At 31.3% G+C, this 18,089-nt stretch overlaps 1 protein-coding gene across 1 annotated transcript in view; it reads right to left on the bottom strand.

The window, feature by feature from the left end:
• Positions 1-5,027: 5,027 nt before the first annotated feature.
• LOC133324952 (GATA-binding factor C) overlaps positions 5,028-18,089 on the bottom strand; it is a 67,859-nt gene continuing 54,797 nt past the window's right edge. The window contains exons 8-10 of the mRNA XM_061533779.1: positions 7,277-7,463; positions 6,950-7,137; positions 5,028-5,108 (exon numbers count right to left, since the gene is read on the bottom strand). Of these exons, the coding sequence (XP_061389763.1) occupies positions 5,082-5,108; positions 6,950-7,137; positions 7,277-7,463 (402 nt within the window). The 3' untranslated portion in view covers positions 5,028-5,081. The remainder of the gene's footprint in view (positions 5,109-6,949; positions 7,138-7,276; positions 7,464-18,089) is intronic.

The following is an 18,089-nucleotide window of genomic DNA, read 5'->3' as shown; positions in this document are numbered from 1 at the left end:
ATTAAATCACGAAATAGCCAGACTTCCTACCTTTCATGTGGCACAATTTTTTTTACAATATCTACAGTAGTACAACAGTTATGACATAAAAAAACACGACATTCAATTTTTCATTTATGATTTTATCAACTACTGCATCAATAGATGACGCTGCGGTCGTTAAATTACCAGGTCTTTAAGGAAATTTAAATCGGTATATATCTATATTAATAAAAAAGAGTAAAGAATAGCCGCCTAAGTGGATCGATTATACAGCCAAAACATTGATTTGAAAGGGTTGTTCGTTTGTTTGTATGACTATTCATCGTTAAATTATCGCCCGAACTGAAGATGTTTGGCAGAAACACACAATACACGAAATATATGTAAACTTTTAAAACTGGTGCTTCCAAAAAAATAATAGCTAAAAGATCACCCTTTATAATTGTAAAAAAATATGGAATGGCAGCAGGAGTAACAAAAACTTCAGAATTTCCTCTAACCATATCTGGAATCTTCATAAAAATCGGTTTAGTAGTTGCCGAGATATTTGTATTTCAATTCAACGATGATCCGAAATACACTTCCTGCTCGATAATGGTCGCCTATTACCTGAAAATGAAAAACCACACAAAAATCGATCTTTTAAATAAGGCAAAAATTGTTTTCATAATGTCTCTGCTGTTGTTGTATGAAAATTATAGCATACATGTAGGGCAAAAGGCAGTTCGAGGTGCAATTTATTCATGTTGCTTGATATGTAGGTGTGATTGTATGTGATGTGATGCACATATGCAATGTAAAATATATTTACTTACGCATACACACACACACTGTTGTAGCTGGATGAAAAAAACATTTCCATTTTTGCAAGATCGATTTTTGTGGTGTTTTTCATTTTTTGGTAATAGGCGCTCAGCATCGAACAGAAAGTATGTTTCGGAGCATGGTAGAATTGAAATTCGAATAACTCCGGAAATACTTAAGCGATTTTTATGAATTTTTCAACAATGGTTAGAGGGAATTCTGCAGTTTTATTACACAATGACATTAAATATTTAGAACGGTACGAAAAGTACTAAATGTGATATAATTTGTATTTGGCGAGCTAGTGTAGAGCTAGAACTTTTACATTTTAAATGAGGGTCACTGATGGTGTGTAGATTAGATATAGCAAAGGGTTTTTTGTGGACATTCGAACTATAAGTATGCGAAAAGTACTAAAATGTACTACATTTAGTACAATTTCGTAGCATGTGAATGGATAGAGACCTAAAAACTTGAAATTTGGAATGCAAATTATGGTTGAGAAGCGATATAAGGAACTGGCTCTGGAAGCGTGTACTTATGTGTAATATAATAATATATTCGGTACAAATTTAATTTGGAGGTACAAATCGAGTTGGTATCCTCAAAAATTTAAATTAACATTAACGTCGAAATGTAGGATTGGGATATATATACGTTGTTTTGGAGTTTTTTTACTTATGTGTACGATAAGTACTAAATCGTACTATAATTGGTACCGTATCTGGATTTGGGTGAACCAATAGAGCTGGATACAATACAGTTCGGAGTCAGGATCATTGTTGGAGTGTAGGATTATGGTATGTAGAGAATTTTGAAAATTCGTACTTGTAAGGTACTATATGGTACCAAATTAGAATTTGGGTGAACCAATAGAGCTGGAATCTTTACATTGGGAGTTAGGTTCATTGCTTGGTGTAGAATTGAGCTATTTAAGAAATTTTGGGAAATTCCTACTAATGTGAACTAAATTTTGTACAATTTAAATTTTGGGTGAAACGATGCAATGAAGTTTTGGAAATGGTACCAAATGCGTTTGTTTGAGTGAACCGATTGGGCTGTAATTTTGAAATTTGACGGTCGAATCACTTTTGGGGTGTAGGATTGAGCTTTGTGGAAAGTTTTGAAAATTCGTACTAATGTGTACTAAATTTGATACAATTTAACTTTTAAGTGAACCAATTGAGCTGAAACCTTGAAATATGGCAATAAGGTTACTGTTAGAGTGTAGTATTTGGGGTATGGGTGTAGTTTTGAAAATTCATAGTTAGGGCTACTAAATTGTACTAAATTTGGTACCATTTTGTGTGAACTGATAGTGCTGGAATCCTGCAATTTGGAGTTACGTTCTTTGTTGGTATGTAGTATTGAGCTATGTAGAAAGAGTTTTAAAAATTCGTACTAATGTATACTAAATGGTACCAAATTTGTATTTGGGTGAACCGATAGAGCTGGAATCTTAAATTTTGGTGTTAGGATCACAGTTGGGGTGTAGGAATGGGCTTTGTGGAAAGTTTTGGAAATTCGTGCTAATGTGTACGAAATTTTGTACAATTTAAATTTTAAGTGAACGTTTCGTCTGGGCGATGATCTGTCAGTCACTCACTCACTTAACACTAAGCTCTTTTACATATTACGATATTCCACTTTTAATTAGCTTTCCAGAATATTCCGATTCTAATTGCCATGTTATAACCCTTGAAGAAAATTAAAACAAAAAATATGTTTTTTTATTTTTTTAAATAGATTTTTTATTGATTTTTTGTCTTTGTTTTTTTTATATTTTTATAATATTAATATTAACTGTTTTTTTTCTTCTTCTTCCATCTTTTTTTTTTCATTTGTTATAATATTTGTTTTTTTTTTTGTCTATTTTATGTGTGTTTTCATTTCGTTTTCTGGGATTTACAATAAAATTCCCATTATTATTTTTTTTGTATCATTAACTTCTTATATGTATATTTCAAATAATTTGTTTTTTGTTTTGAATTTATGAGCTACTCAACTATAAATATGGCAAATTACATTTAGAATAATACAAATACAATATAATTGTAATTTATTATATATATTTAATTTATTTGTTTTTTATTTAATTATATATTACTAAATTTTAAATATATAATAAGTAGGGTATATTTATTTATATATGTACTATGTATAGTGTATACTGTATATGTTTTGTGGGGGGAGTTTTTTGTTTTCCGTTTTTTTCTTCTTCTTATTTTTTACTTATTATAATATTACAACAATTTTTTATTATTTTTATTTAATATTTATTTATATATATAATATTTAATAAATTTTTGTTGATTTTTTTTGTGTGGCAATTACAATAATTACATTGTTTATTTACAATTGTTTTTTATTTAAATAATAATAAAATTTTTTTCTTAACCAAGGAGAGGGGATCATAACTTTAATAGGGTGTTTGGGGAATGATTTTTATTTTTGTATGGGTTAATTATACATTTTTGTTTGTTTTTATTTTTACATTGGCCATTTTTGGGTTTGAAAAAAAATAAAACAAATTTCTTAAAAATAATAAAAACAATTAAATTAAATAATAAAAATTATTTTATTTTCTTATATGTGTTTTTATAATTTATTTTTTAATTTTTTTTTAAATAACTATTATACCTAAAAATATATATTTACAATAGGAATTTTTATTTTACAAATGATTTGATTTTTGTGTTAGTTTGTGTCTGTGTGTGTGTTTTTTTTTTTAATTATCACCATGCAGATATTTAGAATTTTTTTTTATGAAATTCGTGGCCTGTTTTATAATGAACTGCATTTTTTTGTGGACGTTTTCTTTTGTTGTTGTAATTATTTTCATATATGAATTTATGAAATAAAATTACAATATATATTTTTTTATTTTTTTTTTTCTGTTCAATTTTGTTTTTGTGTTTGGTGACAAATTTACTTAGGGTCGGGTTGGCTCATCGGGAAATGTTAACAAAGTCATTGTGTAGGAAAAAAAAAATAATAATAATGAAAGGAAAGTGTAGCATTGGAACACATAAAAAAATAATAAATTAATAAATTGCACGCAATGTTAACATAACATTCTTAATAATAAATACATTCACGGTTTAGTTTTTTTTTTGTTTAATTATAATGAAATTTACTTCAAATTTGGTTTATTATTCACGGATGTTTTGTCCAGGGAAATTAAAAAAAATTCAACGATTTTTTCTAATTAGAAATATAAACGATTTTTTCCAATATAAAAAATAAACGATTTTTTTTCTAATAAGAAAAATAATCGATTTATTCCAAATTTAAAAATAACCGATTTTTTTCTTTAATATAAAAATTCTGATTTTTAATTATAAGAAAATTGATCTCATTTGGATTTATTATTCAATGATTTTTTTGCCCGGGATAACAATTTAGTATTTTTCTAATATGAAATATTCTGATTTTGATTTATTTTGTTTATTATCACGAATTAATGTATATTCTCCAGAAAATAAAAAAAAATGTAAAACCGATTTTTTCTAATTTAAAAAAATGCTGATGCTGCTGTGTTTAAAAAAATATTTTGTTTTTGTTTTAAATAATATAATTTTTTTGTATTAAATAATATTTTAATTCTTTTTACAAAATTCTATCTTAACTGTGGCTTTGAAATTATGGCTCAAATATTTTTTTCATATTTCGCATTTGTTTGCTCTGGAAATGCGCCAAACGATCATTGAGATCATTTTTTATGTTGATTTTGGTTCATTTACCCTTTGCCATAATTGGAGGTATTAAAAACTAGCTCTGGGCCATATTTAAGACATGCAAACCCCGCTCCCTTAACCCAAGGCGATGCCACAGAATCAGCAGACGTCTATGAAGCTGACGTAAGGATTCTCAAATTCCCCCTGGGAAAGAAATTCATTGGCATTTTTTCGAGAGCCCTAAAATCCTGTTCTCAGCTCTGCTAAACGCTGGCCAGCTCGACGTCACATGTTTCCAGCGTTTAGAACGCATTTTGGTATGGTTTTTTTGAAAAGGAGTTTAAGAAATATTTTTAGGAACTGTTTTCTTTTGCGGCGCACGTTTCTATAAAACTCGGGGGAAATTTGTTGTTAACACTTGGTGTTGCTGTTGTTTTTTGGGTTAGGGAGCTGGAGTGCTTAATTTTGTTTGTTGTTGTTGCTTTTTTTTACAAAACCAGTAAATATCTGGCAGGTTGTTGTTGGTGTTGGTTGTTGGGGAGGAAGGGCATTCAACGTTGATCTTCATTATGGCCAATTTCAATTGAATAAATTGCCATTTATATTATTGCCACTCCATCACGTGTAGTCTGTACGCCAGGTGCCCTAAAATGAGAAGAAGGGGAAATGGAGAAATTAGTAAAAATTGAATTTAAATAAAAAAAATCACGGAATAAAATCGGATACATTTTAAAATTAAAAAAAAAATTCACGCCTTTAACTCTGATATTTCCAGAAAATAAACAATAAAATTGGATATAAACTCGAATCTACACCAGGCTAAATTGTTAACACTCTAAAACCACTTGAATAGCCCCGCTCCTTAAGCAATAAAATCTACAGTAGTCTAAATTTTAAAATTCTAATACCAATCCTATAACTCAGATAGTCTCACGCCTTGCAAATATTTCGGTTATAACGTATATAAAATGCTAATTATTTTAAATTCTAAAACCACGACATAAGCAATAAAATCGGATATAAACTGGAGACCACATCAAACTAAATTCTGAAAACTATAAAGTCTAAAAAATCGGATACAAACACCAACGTAAATTTCTACAACTCAAAATCCGCACCTATAGCTCTGCTACTCTTACACCTAAAGGAACAAAATCGGATATAAACTCGAGTATACAGCAGGCTTAATTTGAAATTTTTTAAATGGCCACCTATAACTCTGATAGTTCCACAAGACAAAATCAAAATACGACTATAGCTCTGATAATTCCTCAAACTTTGGGTAAACCTTGTTTAAGTGATGTGTAAACATTGTTAAAATTTCGTAAAAACCTTGTTTAACTTATGTGTAAATTGCATATGAACCTTGTTTAAACTTCGTATATACATTGTTAAAACTTCGTATAAACATTGTTTAAATTAAGTGTAAACATTGTTTAAATGATGTGTACATTTTGTTTAAATTAAGTGTAAACCTTGTTTGAATTAAGTGTAAACCTTGTTTAAATTAAGTGTAAACATTGTTTTAATTAAGTGTAAACCTTGTTTAAATTATGTGTAAACATGGTTTAAATCAAGTGTAAACCTAGTTTAAAGTAAGTGTAAACCTCGCTAAAATTATGTGTAAAAATTGTTTAAATTATGTGTAAACATTGTTTAAATTATGTGTAAACATGGTTCAATTTAAGTGTAAACATAGTTTAAACTATGTGTAAACTTTATTTAAATTAAAACCTCAGTGTTAAACTAGTTTTAACTTTATTTAAATTTTGTGTGAACACAGAATTAAATAATTCCAAACAATATTTAAAATACGTCTAAACAATATATTAATTCAAAATTTGTTGTTGTGAACCTAGTCTAAACTAAGTGTAAATAATATTTAAATTACGTATAAACAATATTTAAGTTACGTCTAAGCAATCTGTAAACTTAGTACAAATTATAATTCAAAATCCGAACTAAGCCCTGTGTGAACGCCGGCTGAAACACCTGTCTGAACCCAGTTTAAGACCGCTTTGAACTCTGTCTAGAACACTATGTAAACCCTCTTTAAGATCAGGATAAAAATTATTTTTTATACCTTGTCTAAACCACAATTAAAACCGTCATTAAAATAAAATTTAAACCCTGTTTTAACTTCGAATACAACTCTGTTTAAACACCACTTGGATGTCTATTTTATATACCGTTTAAACCAGATTTAAAAAACTCCTTTAGATACATTTAAACCTCTGTTATTCGAATCCCATTTCAGACTCCATTTCAGACTCAGACTGTAAAACCTCGTTTAAACACCAACTTAATAGCCTGTTTTAAATAGTATTAAATCCCCTCAATTACATCTGAAATAAATCTAATTTGAATCCACCTTGTATCTTCGTGAAAACAAATACAAATCCAATACGACCCTTAATGGGTTAATTTGATTACCCCAATTCATAAATATTTTTATTTATTTTTCATTGAAATTTTGTGAAACTTACCATTGAACCCAAACCCAAATGGTAGGGCTGCGAGTGGGGCACAACACCACCACCCAATGAACCGGCCGTTGAGAAGCCACCTTGCAGACCACTGGAAGCACCCAAAGCGCCCATGCCGCCAGTATACCAACCGCCATGCATGTGCGCATGAGCTGGATGTAAACCACTGGAAAGATGGGAATGTTGGGCTGTAAAAAGAGAAAAAGGAGGAGAACAAAAATATGGAGAATATTAGTTAAAGTTCCGACAACAACAATAAATTCTTAAAGTTCACTTTCACTTTTTGAGAAAATTATGGAAAATTAAAAAAATGGCTTTAAAACTTACCCATTGACGCTGAGAATCCACCGCCAAAACCTTTCGATGGATCCAATGGCTTAAAATCGCCCATACCCAAATGGCCGCCCAGTGGCATACAACCGCCACCCAGGCCCTTCTTCTTTTTCGATTTCGATGATAATTTACGATTGCGGGTTTGAATGCCTTCTTTTTTCATGGTTAGAGGGCGGTTAACCTGCAAAAAATAGAACAGCAAAAAGGAAATGCATAAATAAATTATTAAAGAAAAACAAGAACAAAAACAGAAAAATAAAATGTAAAAATATTCATCATAAACATTTTTTATCAAGCGGTGGATATCAGCCAAAAAATGACCTTTGGCAATTTTTACAAGAAATTCTCTCATACACAGACACACATTTTAAGATAATTTGTTAACCGAAAAAAGGATGTATGTTTTTTTTCGGGTTCACCCAACAGGAAATGCAAGTCGAAGTAGTAGCAAACTCGAACTTTAGACAATTGCATCTGCATCGGGTATTGTCGTCGTCGTCGAGGTAGGCAGACCATCCACTCAGTCAGGCTATGTAAATGCAATGACTGTGTGTACTTGCCTGCCTAAGCGTTGCTTGGTTCTGTATTTAAAGGAGAACCGGAAAAAGCTTGCAACATTACATTATATCGTACTTTTTTACAAGATCTGATAAGGTTCTAAGCAAACAGCAACAATACCACCACCAACAACAACCACAAAAAGCAGCTAAAAGGAACCCCAAAAAGGTAGGCAGTCAGTCATATGAGTGTAAGTATGTAACAGACAAAAAAAGAACTTCGATTTTAATGCGTTGATAACATACAACATATATACAAGAAAGAAAGAGAGAACAGCCAGCTAGACGTCTGTCCTTACCAAACACTCTTCGTATACATGTAGAAGGAACCCATGATATAGGAACAAAATAAAAAAACCTAGCAGAAACACGCAGTTCCGAACCATGAGTACTAACAGCTGGGTAATGATGAATGTTCATATATGTACATATACAAAGGTACATGTGTGTATGTGTAATTTTTCTGTGTGTGTATTTTTTACAACACAGTTTTTCCCCTCTTTTTTGGGCTATCCCTTGCCTCCATTTTCGGTTCTCTGCTCTAGACGAAAAATATTGCATTTTCAACTTTTTATGTATGAGATTAAAGGCAGAGAATATTCAGTGGAAGAAAAATCGGAAATGGGGGAATTTATTGTATTTTTGAAGTCCTAAATTATTAAGAATCCTAAGGCCTTGATATACTTATCGCATAATTCAATAATCCATCTTCAAAATCTCAATTATCCAAAGTTGAGAACTCTGCATTCCATTGCATCACTTCGTAAGCAATGAATTCATGACATATTGCATTGTAAAAACGTTTGATGGTGTAGTAACGGCCTTGTATGTCTTTTGGAAAATTTGAAGACTTTGTGAACTTTCTCTAATTATAAGATACAATATTCTGCAGTATTTAATGAAGTTCTGCACTGCAACTTCTATTTCATCTAATCGGAAGGCATGAGTCCATACTTCCTTGTCTTACAAATGTCCTTAAAAATATTTTCAGATAGGAAGTGAGTTTTCAAATTTATTTTAGGCTTTATTGGGACAACTTTAGGTAAGGAAAGTACATTTAAAAAGGTTCGGAATCACACCTTCCATTTCAACTAGTCAGAAGGCCTTATTTCCTCACCATTTAATTTGCAGATTTGATTGCATAGACCTATTGCTAGTATAAGACTTCTCAGATATATTTGAGGCCTTTCAAACTCTTCATGGAGCAATAAATATTCTTTATTATGCGATTTAGGAATGTTCATGTTCACCTCTTTTCTTTTTAGTTAGTCGGCAGGCATGAATCCGCTTTCTTCGATATAGAAATTTTCCTAAAAACTAACTTCGCCTATGAAATACCAAAGGTCTTACGTGCAACTTTTCTACCAGAAGAAATAATTTTGTGATGGATTTATGAAAGTTGAGATTCACACCTTACAAGGGCGCTTCTTTTATCACTTACTTTAAAGCTATTTGGTAATGAATAAGTCACAAATTTCTAAAACGAAAGGAATATTCTATTTTTGAAGTTGATTTCTAAAATAGTTCATAAGCCAATGAGAAAAATTTGTAGTTTTGTAGTGTTTTTTGGGATAAATGAAAGAGCTTCAAACTTCTTATTCTACCTTACTGTGAAGCTATAAAGTAATGAATAAATCTCGAATTTGTGCGACAGCTAGGAATTCATTATTTTTAGAGACTATGATTCTAAAGAAATTGATTACAAGCCTTTGAAAAAATGTTGAGGCTTTTGGAGGCACATTGGCGATGAAAAAAGGAGCATAGAAGCGCTTTTTTTATCACTTACTTTTAGGCTATTTAGTAATGAATAAGTCGCAAATTTGTAAAACAGATAGGAATCTCCTTTTTCTGATGACAATTTGTTTTCGAAAAATAGTTTGTAAGCCTCTGAAAAAATCACAGCTTTTGCAGCCGTTTTATAGATAAATAAGAGAGCTTGAAACTGCTTATTCTACCCCTTACTTTGAAGCTATTTAGTAATGAATAAATCTCGAATTTCTGTGACAGATAGAAATTCATTATTTTTAAAGACAATGAGTCTAAAGAAATTGATTGCAAGCCTTTGAAAAAATGTTGAGGTTTATGGAGGCACACTGGAGATGAAATGAAAAGCCTACAACTGCTTCTTTTATAGCTTCACTGGAAGGTGTTTGGTAGTGTATAAATCTCGAATTTCTGGGACAGTAAAGAATCACTTATTTTGAAGGAAAATAATTCGTAGCAATTCGCTTGGAAGTCTTTGAAGAAATGTGGCAGATAAGGGAGTCACATTGGAGTTGAATTAAAATCCTATAACTGCTTCTGTTATCGATTCATTGGGAGCTGTTTGGTAATGACTAAATCTCGAATTTCTAAGACAGTAATGAATTCCCTGTTTTGAAGGACAAGATTTCGATACAAATCATTTGAAAGTTTTTGAAGATAGGTGACTGGTTTGGTAGCCATTTTAGTGCTGATGGAAAGAGCATACAAGTGCTTATTTTATAGCTTCCTTGGAAGCTGTTTCGTAATGAATAAATCTCGAATTTCTGCAACAGTCTACAATTTACTATTCTGGAAGACAATTCTATTCTGGAAGACAATTCTTAAAAAAATGATTGTAAGCCTTTGAAGAAAGTTGACAGCTTTTGTAGCCTCTTTTATGATAAAAGAAGGAGCTTCGTAGTGCTTCTTTTATCGATTCCTAGGAAGCTGTTTGGTAATGAATAAATCTCGAATTTCTGGAAAAAAATTCACTATTTTGATAGACAATAATTCGTTACAAATCGCTTGAAAGCCTTTAAAGAAAGATTACAGCTTTTGTAGCCATATTGGAGATGAAATGAATAGCCTATAACTGCTTCTTTTGTAGCTTCATTGGAAGCAGTTTGGTAATGAAAAAATCTCGAATTTCTGTGAGAGCTATGTAACCAATATTTTAATGGGAAATAGTTCTTTACAAATAGCGTGTAAGGCTTTTCAGAAAGGTAACATCTTTGGTAGCCACTTTAAGGATAAAAGAAGGAGCTTGAATGTGCTTATTTTATCGATTTCTATGAAGCTGTTTAGTAATGAATATGCGAAAACATACTTCGGTATCCAGATATTGATTATATTTCTTAACAAATGTAAAATAAAGGTTGTTGAAGAGAAAAGGTTATAGAGAAGAATTATGTTTTAGAATATTTTTCCAAGTGTATCACCCTGTCGATACTTCTTCTCCTGCTCGCCCCCTATGTGTAAGGTAATAAACTTTAACATTATTACATACCTACTGTAATGTATGTATGTACATTAGCCAGAACTAGTATATATGTAATGCTACGTAGGTAAAGCAAAAAAATACTGAAAAGGGTAGCTTATCACCTCTGAAAAATCTACGCGCACACAAAAGATTTTCTTGTTTGGTTTGGAATTGCGCTTCATTGTGGCACAATTACAATATTAAGTTACCCCCAATGGATGGATGGATAGATTCTTTTTCCATGGGTTCTTGACTACCACTACTCCTAGACTCAATGGCTGCAGGAGAACAAAAACAAAGGGGGAATGCCGAAACAAAAAAATACCTGGGCGTGAATAAAACCTCTAAATTTCACCGAATGCATTAACGACCACGAAAATGTGTTTAAGTGCAAACAAAATGACGGACTGACTACGAAAAATTGTATGAATGAACGAATTGAATGAGTGACTGCTATATGGAGAGTAGTACACACTGATTGAATGCTTTGTCGGATGGATTGACCAAACAACAACAATAAAGTACTGAAATGGAAGGAAGGACAGACAAACAAATCGTCCTAGATGTACAGGAGGTGGGGAGAATGGCAACAGTAGCTAGTTATGTTTGCAGCCAGCACTTAAGTACTTAGCCAAACAAAAGGGAGGATTTGTCGGGGCCAATTGTTAAATTATGATGAACACGCTGATGACGACGATGAAAGGTAACACAGAAACCGAAAACTACATTTTGTTTGTGTGTGCGTCTCACAGGGAAATGGGTGGTGGTGGCACAACAATGCTATTTTAGCCTGGGATAAATAAATGCGCCGGCAACAGGACATCAACTACAAATGAAGCGCAAAGCAAAGAAAACCGGCAAAACTAAAACTGTATCATTTACAAGGCGGTACTTGAAAAAAAGAAGCACAGAAAAAATAATCAGATTCCATTTCAAGTCCATTGTATTGAGATTTGTGCAATATTGTCGCAAATGCGTTACAATTGTTTTGGGTAATTGATATCTTTAACTCCTGGAGAGAGAAAGAGCTCAGGAAACACAACAAGGGAGGGAGAATGGGAGAGACCCTGCAAAATGGGATTTTAAAAATGTGGGCAATGAAAAATTTCTAATGTGATAATTTGCCAATATCTTTAAAAGAAATGTGATGACAAGCTGCCAGGTTAGCAGGCAGGCAACATACATGTTGCATGTAAGATTATCTGTCTGTATGTCTTGCTATGCCACAGCTTCTTAGAGTCGTCAAAAATATATATGTGTTCCCTTGCCTGGGTGTATGGATAAAAATGTAAATCGAGCATTTCATACAGCCCCACTCATGAGCCCATGCTGCTGCCTGCTGTCAGGTTAATTTTATTTTTGTATTTTTTTTTGATAAGCAACACACGCGATTTTTTCGGGAGATCGCAACTTCTTCTTCTTCCACCTCGACACTGTCGTTTTGGTGGCTTCTGTTGCAGCTACCGTTTCGTGTTGTCATCACATATATTTACTTATGGATTCTCAGCTTTACTCTCCCTCTCCTTACTCCACTGCAAATTGTTGCAAGACAACACACACACACACACATACATATATATGAATTGAAAAAAATTATTATGACCAGATGTTATGGCTTTTGGAAATTGTAGTTTTATTTATGCTAATGTTGTGACACTGGGTGGCATATATTTATGCAACATTTAAGAGAGGAGGCAAGCCAACCAGCTAGCTGGAGATCCACTTGAAAAATGGGGAGGCAAACACAAACATGTTAATTGTTCATTATAAATTGCACATGATCGCTAATGTGGCTTCGAAGAGGGTTTAATTAGGAGTGAGATTTTTTTAAGAGCAACAATAAGATTGAAAGAAAAAATGAAAAAAAAATATTTGGAGGATCTTCAAGGAAGGAATGACCAAAATCAATTAAAAAGGAAAAAAAAAATTGAAAAAAAAAATTTATATTTAATAAAATCTGGGGAAAATGAGGGAATTTTTGAAAACATTTTAGGGGAATTGTTTGTAATATTTAAATTGAAAAAGAAATGTGCTAATAACTTTTTTGAGTGAAAAAAAAAATTTTTTTTTAAAATAAAAAAAAAAAATTGGGGCAAAAAAATATGTGAATTGAAATGAGGGAATTTTTTAAAATTCCTTTGGGTATTTTCGGGAATATTTGTAATCACTGATATAAACTGTTACATTTTCATATATAAATGATTAGAAGAAAATTATTTGTTTAAAAACATTATTTTTATTACTTTTTGAAAATATGGGGAAATTGAGGGAATTTTTAAAAAATTATTTTAGGAAGGGGTTAAAAATCAAATATTTTTTAATTTGGTAAAAAAAAATCCGGAATAATTTTATATTGTATTTCCTTATTAATTTATTTATTTTAAATAGTAATATATTTTAAGTAGTTTTAGTGAAAAATAAAATTGTTTTTTTTTTAATTTTTTAAGAAAAACGGGGGGAAAATGAGGAATTTTTTTTTTAATAAATTTATTTGGATATTTTTTATCACTGATATAAATTGTTAAAATGATTAGAAGGAAATTAATTGTTAAAAAAACCTTTTTTATATTTCTGAAAAAAATGGGGAAATCGAGGGAATTTATAGAAATTGTAATGGGAATTGTAAAAAAATCGAAGTTATAAAAAATATTGATGATTTTTTTGTAATTAATTATTTATTGTTATTATCATTTAAAATTTACATATAAATGGGGAAAACTTCGAAAACCATAATGGTGACTTTTTTTCTAAAATAAGGGGATTTTAGAAATTTTGAAAAAATCATTATTTTTTAATTATTTTGGCATTCTTTTTAAGTTTTCCGTTTAATTTCCTGTAATCTCTCGTTTTTTGTAAAAAAATTATTTCCATTTTGGCATCCCTATATTTTTTGTGCGCATGAATCTTTTTCTCATTTGTTGTTGTTGTTTTTCTAGATGATGGATTGTTGATTATTTTTTAAAGATATTTATGTTTTATTGTTGTTGTTGCTGCTGCTGTTTGGCTTTTGATGCTGATGATGCGTGTGTGCGTGCTTGAGATAAGCGACCAAAAGAATGATAGCAACCACCCTCTACAACATGAATGGGATGGGGAGATGACCCCACACCACCCAACATCCTTGAACGCCGTTTTGGGTGGCTGGTTGACTGTGAAAATACGATAACATTCATTATGGTGTGCGTTACAATAACATTTATGAGATTTGTTTGGTGGTGGTGGTGTTAAAATCTCAGCTACTGGTTCCCCCCACACACCAGACTGATATCTGGGGGGGGGGAGGAGGCTAATTGTCTGCCGTCGTTTTGTCCTGTGTCTCTAACTAACTACCCTGGCCACTTCTAGTGTTATAATTTAATAAATTAACTCAAGCATTGAATTTATGCATATTTAAATTTTCTGTGACAACAACAATTCAGGCATTTATTTTTTTCGAGGATAGGGGAGAAATGGGGAATTTATAAGGCATTTTTCTATCCTCGGTTGGAAAACAGTTAACTAACAACATTAAATATTCATTAGTTTCTATCTCTTTTTTATACCATTTCATAAACATGTCGTTGTTTACATTAAAAAATAATTTCCTTAGATTTTCTTCCGTTCCTTGCGGCTAATTAGGGGAACATTTTAGGGAGAAAAAATTTGAAAAGAGAAATAATGTTTTTTTTTTCTTAAAAGTTGTTTTTAAAAAAGTTTTCTGTTTTTTATTCGGAAAATAATGAAAAAAAAATCTGCCACCATTTACATGTCAGTGAATATGCCCTTAGCTTAGTAATGATTTCCCCTCTCCCCCTTAAGAGGCCTTTGGGGAATTTTGTGTAAGTAATTGCCGGGATTTATGTTTTGGCTGTGTGACACCTGTGTGCCACACACACACACACACAAAACGCCCCACCTTTATTTTGTGGAGCATTTAAACAAAAGACAAAGTTTTGCCCAAAACTAATAATGATGGTGGTCTGAGTTTGAGTTGCACTGGCAGTTTTTTGGTTTGATGTTGTGTTATCATTTCCCTATACCCTGGTCGGCAATCTATGCAAATATGTTATGGAGTGCAAGCCAATGTTGAAGAAAAAAGCGTCTATTTAATTGACTGTTAAAAAGGCAATAAAACAAATAAACCAACAAAAACAACAATAACATATATAGACACAAACAAATAACAACAACAACAATTGCCATTGATTTGCCACTGGTTGGTTCGGTTGCTCGTTCATTTGCCTTGTACGCTGGTTGGCCACCTTATCAGATGAACTGATACAAATGAAATGCATTCACCAAAAATATTTTTCGTTTTTTGACTTTATGGGGAGCATTTGCTACCGCCGGCACTTTGGGTGGCTTAATTAAAATTGCAAAAACAACAACAACAACAACTGAAACAGAAAACCTACACATTGTGAGTCCAGGCGGCCCAGTCACTCAATTACGCCACAAACTCTCTTTGCAATATTTTTTTTAATATGAAAACAAAAAATGAAAACTGAAAACCTAGCATAGCCGATCATATCTAAATATGGGACACACACATAGATTGTTGTTGTTGCTGTTGCTTGTTATTTATTTAAATATTGCAGGCGAGCCAATTCCATTCGAAAACTCAACCCATTAATGTTCACAATATGTGTATGTGCCTGCTTGCCGGCCAAAGAGTTTTCATATTCACAATTCAAATTTACAGATTTCTGAATATTGGACACATTCCCATCGTGATAAGAAAGCTTTGGCTAGGAAATCGCAACAACAACAACAACAAAACCGCAGCGGCAATATGCCGCCTTAAAAAAATCAAACACACACACAAACATGCGTCTGTATGCATGTGTGTGTAAATATCATATGCCATCATCATTTCACCAAGTTACCGCTTGTGTTGAATAGCAAAAAATATAAAAAAAAATATAACATTTGGGGTTGCCAACCACATCAAGCGCGGAAAAAATGCCGATAGAAATCACAAAGACCCGACATGGCTCACTTAGAAGAGCCAGCATAAAGCAATGAGGAAATAAATTCAATATAAAAGAAAATAATTTTGAAAAATAGAAATTAAAAAAATGGAAATTTATTTGTGAAATTTATTTTGAAAAAAGCCGACGGGAAATTGGAAATTTCTGGGTATTTTTTTAAATACAAAAAAAATATTTGTCTACATTTTTTTGAAAATATTTTTTTTTTGTATATAAAAAAATACTTTTATTTTTATCACCTTTTCAAAAAAATTAAAACAACCTGTTTTTAAGTATTTTTCAAAAAATCCCAAAATGGGGGAAAAGTGGGGATTTTTGAAAATGTTTAGAGAAAAATATTTAAAAAACGTTTGTCTTTGTATTCAAAATAGTTTATATAGTCTCAACATATGATTTTAAAATATTTTTCAGAAATTCCCACAAATGGGGAAGAAGTGGGGATTTTCGAAAATTTTTGGAGATATGGGGAAAAAGTGGAGATTTGTTTATCTATGAAGAATAAAGTAAAAATATCTTATTTTGTATTAAAATTACTTATGAAGTCGTAAAATATGATTTTAAATAATTTTTCCAAAATTGTGGGGATTTTTGAAGATTTGTGAAGAATAGCGTAAAAATGTTTTCCTTTGTGTTAAAATTGTTTATATAATCACAAATTATGGTTTTAACTCGTTTTTCAAAAATTCCCACAAATGGGGAAAAAGTGGGGATTTTTGAAAATTTTGGACAAAAGCTATTAAATTATTTTTTTTTTTATAGAAATTTGATTTTTATTGCAATTTATAGACGATTTTATATCATATCCAGTATAAAAACAAATATTTTTTTTATTTATTTTTATTAATTCCCACAAATGGGGAAAAAGTGGGGATTTTTTTACATTTTTGGAGAAAACTATTAAATTACTTTTTATAGAAATTTGATTGCTATTTATAGATGGTTTTATGTCATATTCCATGATAAAAATAATATTTTTTTAAATAATATAATTTTTTTTTAATCTGGGGAAATAAATTTTTTCTAATGAAAAAAAATGTGAAAAATTAATTTTTTTTAGTATTTACATACTTATATTAAATCGAAAAAATGATTTTTTACATATTTTGAAAAATACCCAAAAATGGGGAAAATGTGGAGATTTTGTAAAATATAGCGGGATTCCAATTTTTTAATATTATTTATTAAAATTGATATTTATGAGATGATTTCAGTCATAAAACTTAGTATGTATTGAAGAATCCAAAAAAAAAAAAAAATCAAGAAGAACACAAAGTGGGGAAATTGTGGGGATTTTGTAAAAAAAATATTTTGGAAAAAAGTAATAAAAATATATATTTCGTTCAAATAAATACATTACAAAATGTAATTTTTAAAAATAAAATTTTTATTTTTTTCCAAAATCTGCATCCCTATTATTTTTAATCACCCTCCCAAAGGACCATTTTCCAGACAACATTAGCAAGTGAGAAGACAACAAACAAACATTTATTCATATTCCATTGAGCGAGAGAGGGGAAATGAAATAAATGTTTTTGCAACACGTTTACAACAAACGTTTGTAACACCATTCTCCCCCCAGCACCTGCCCTGCCGCTTAAATCTCAATTGCCTTTAAAGAGTGGTAAACGCCCAGTTAAATGGAACTCCCCTTGGAGTTGAAAAAAAACAACAACAACATCAAAACGTTAGACAAACACACACAGCATGGTTTGATAAAATGCGATAAATGATGGCAATGTTTAAATCAGATTTGTAACGATTTGCTGTATCCTTGGCAGGGTGCTCACAGAGACGGAATCGTACACACACACTCTCAGTCAAGCATTGCCATAATGAAATATAGATTGCCTACGTATGTTTTGTATTTTTCCACTATCAAAAGCATCCTGTGATTCCGCACGATACAAAAAAAGGAATCATAACGGAAAAGGAGGAAAGAACTCCCCGAGAGAGGAAAATAAGCCTCTGTACAATCAGTGGCAGCAGCAACATTTGATTTCCTCTTCCGCCAGCTTCCGCCGTTAAAGTACTTAGGCAAACATTATGGGTGGTGTTTG

This window comes from Musca vetustissima, unplaced genomic scaffold (assembly GCF_032173495.1).
Source record: "Musca vetustissima isolate MV318-11 ecotype Yass unplaced genomic scaffold, APGP_CSIRO_Mvet_v1 utg23326, whole genome shotgun sequence".
Taxonomy (NCBI): Eukaryota; Metazoa; Arthropoda; class Insecta; order Diptera; family Muscidae; genus Musca; species Musca vetustissima.
The sequence above is the reverse complement of the archived record's forward strand: the minus strand, read 5'-3'. Positions and strand labels throughout refer to the sequence as shown.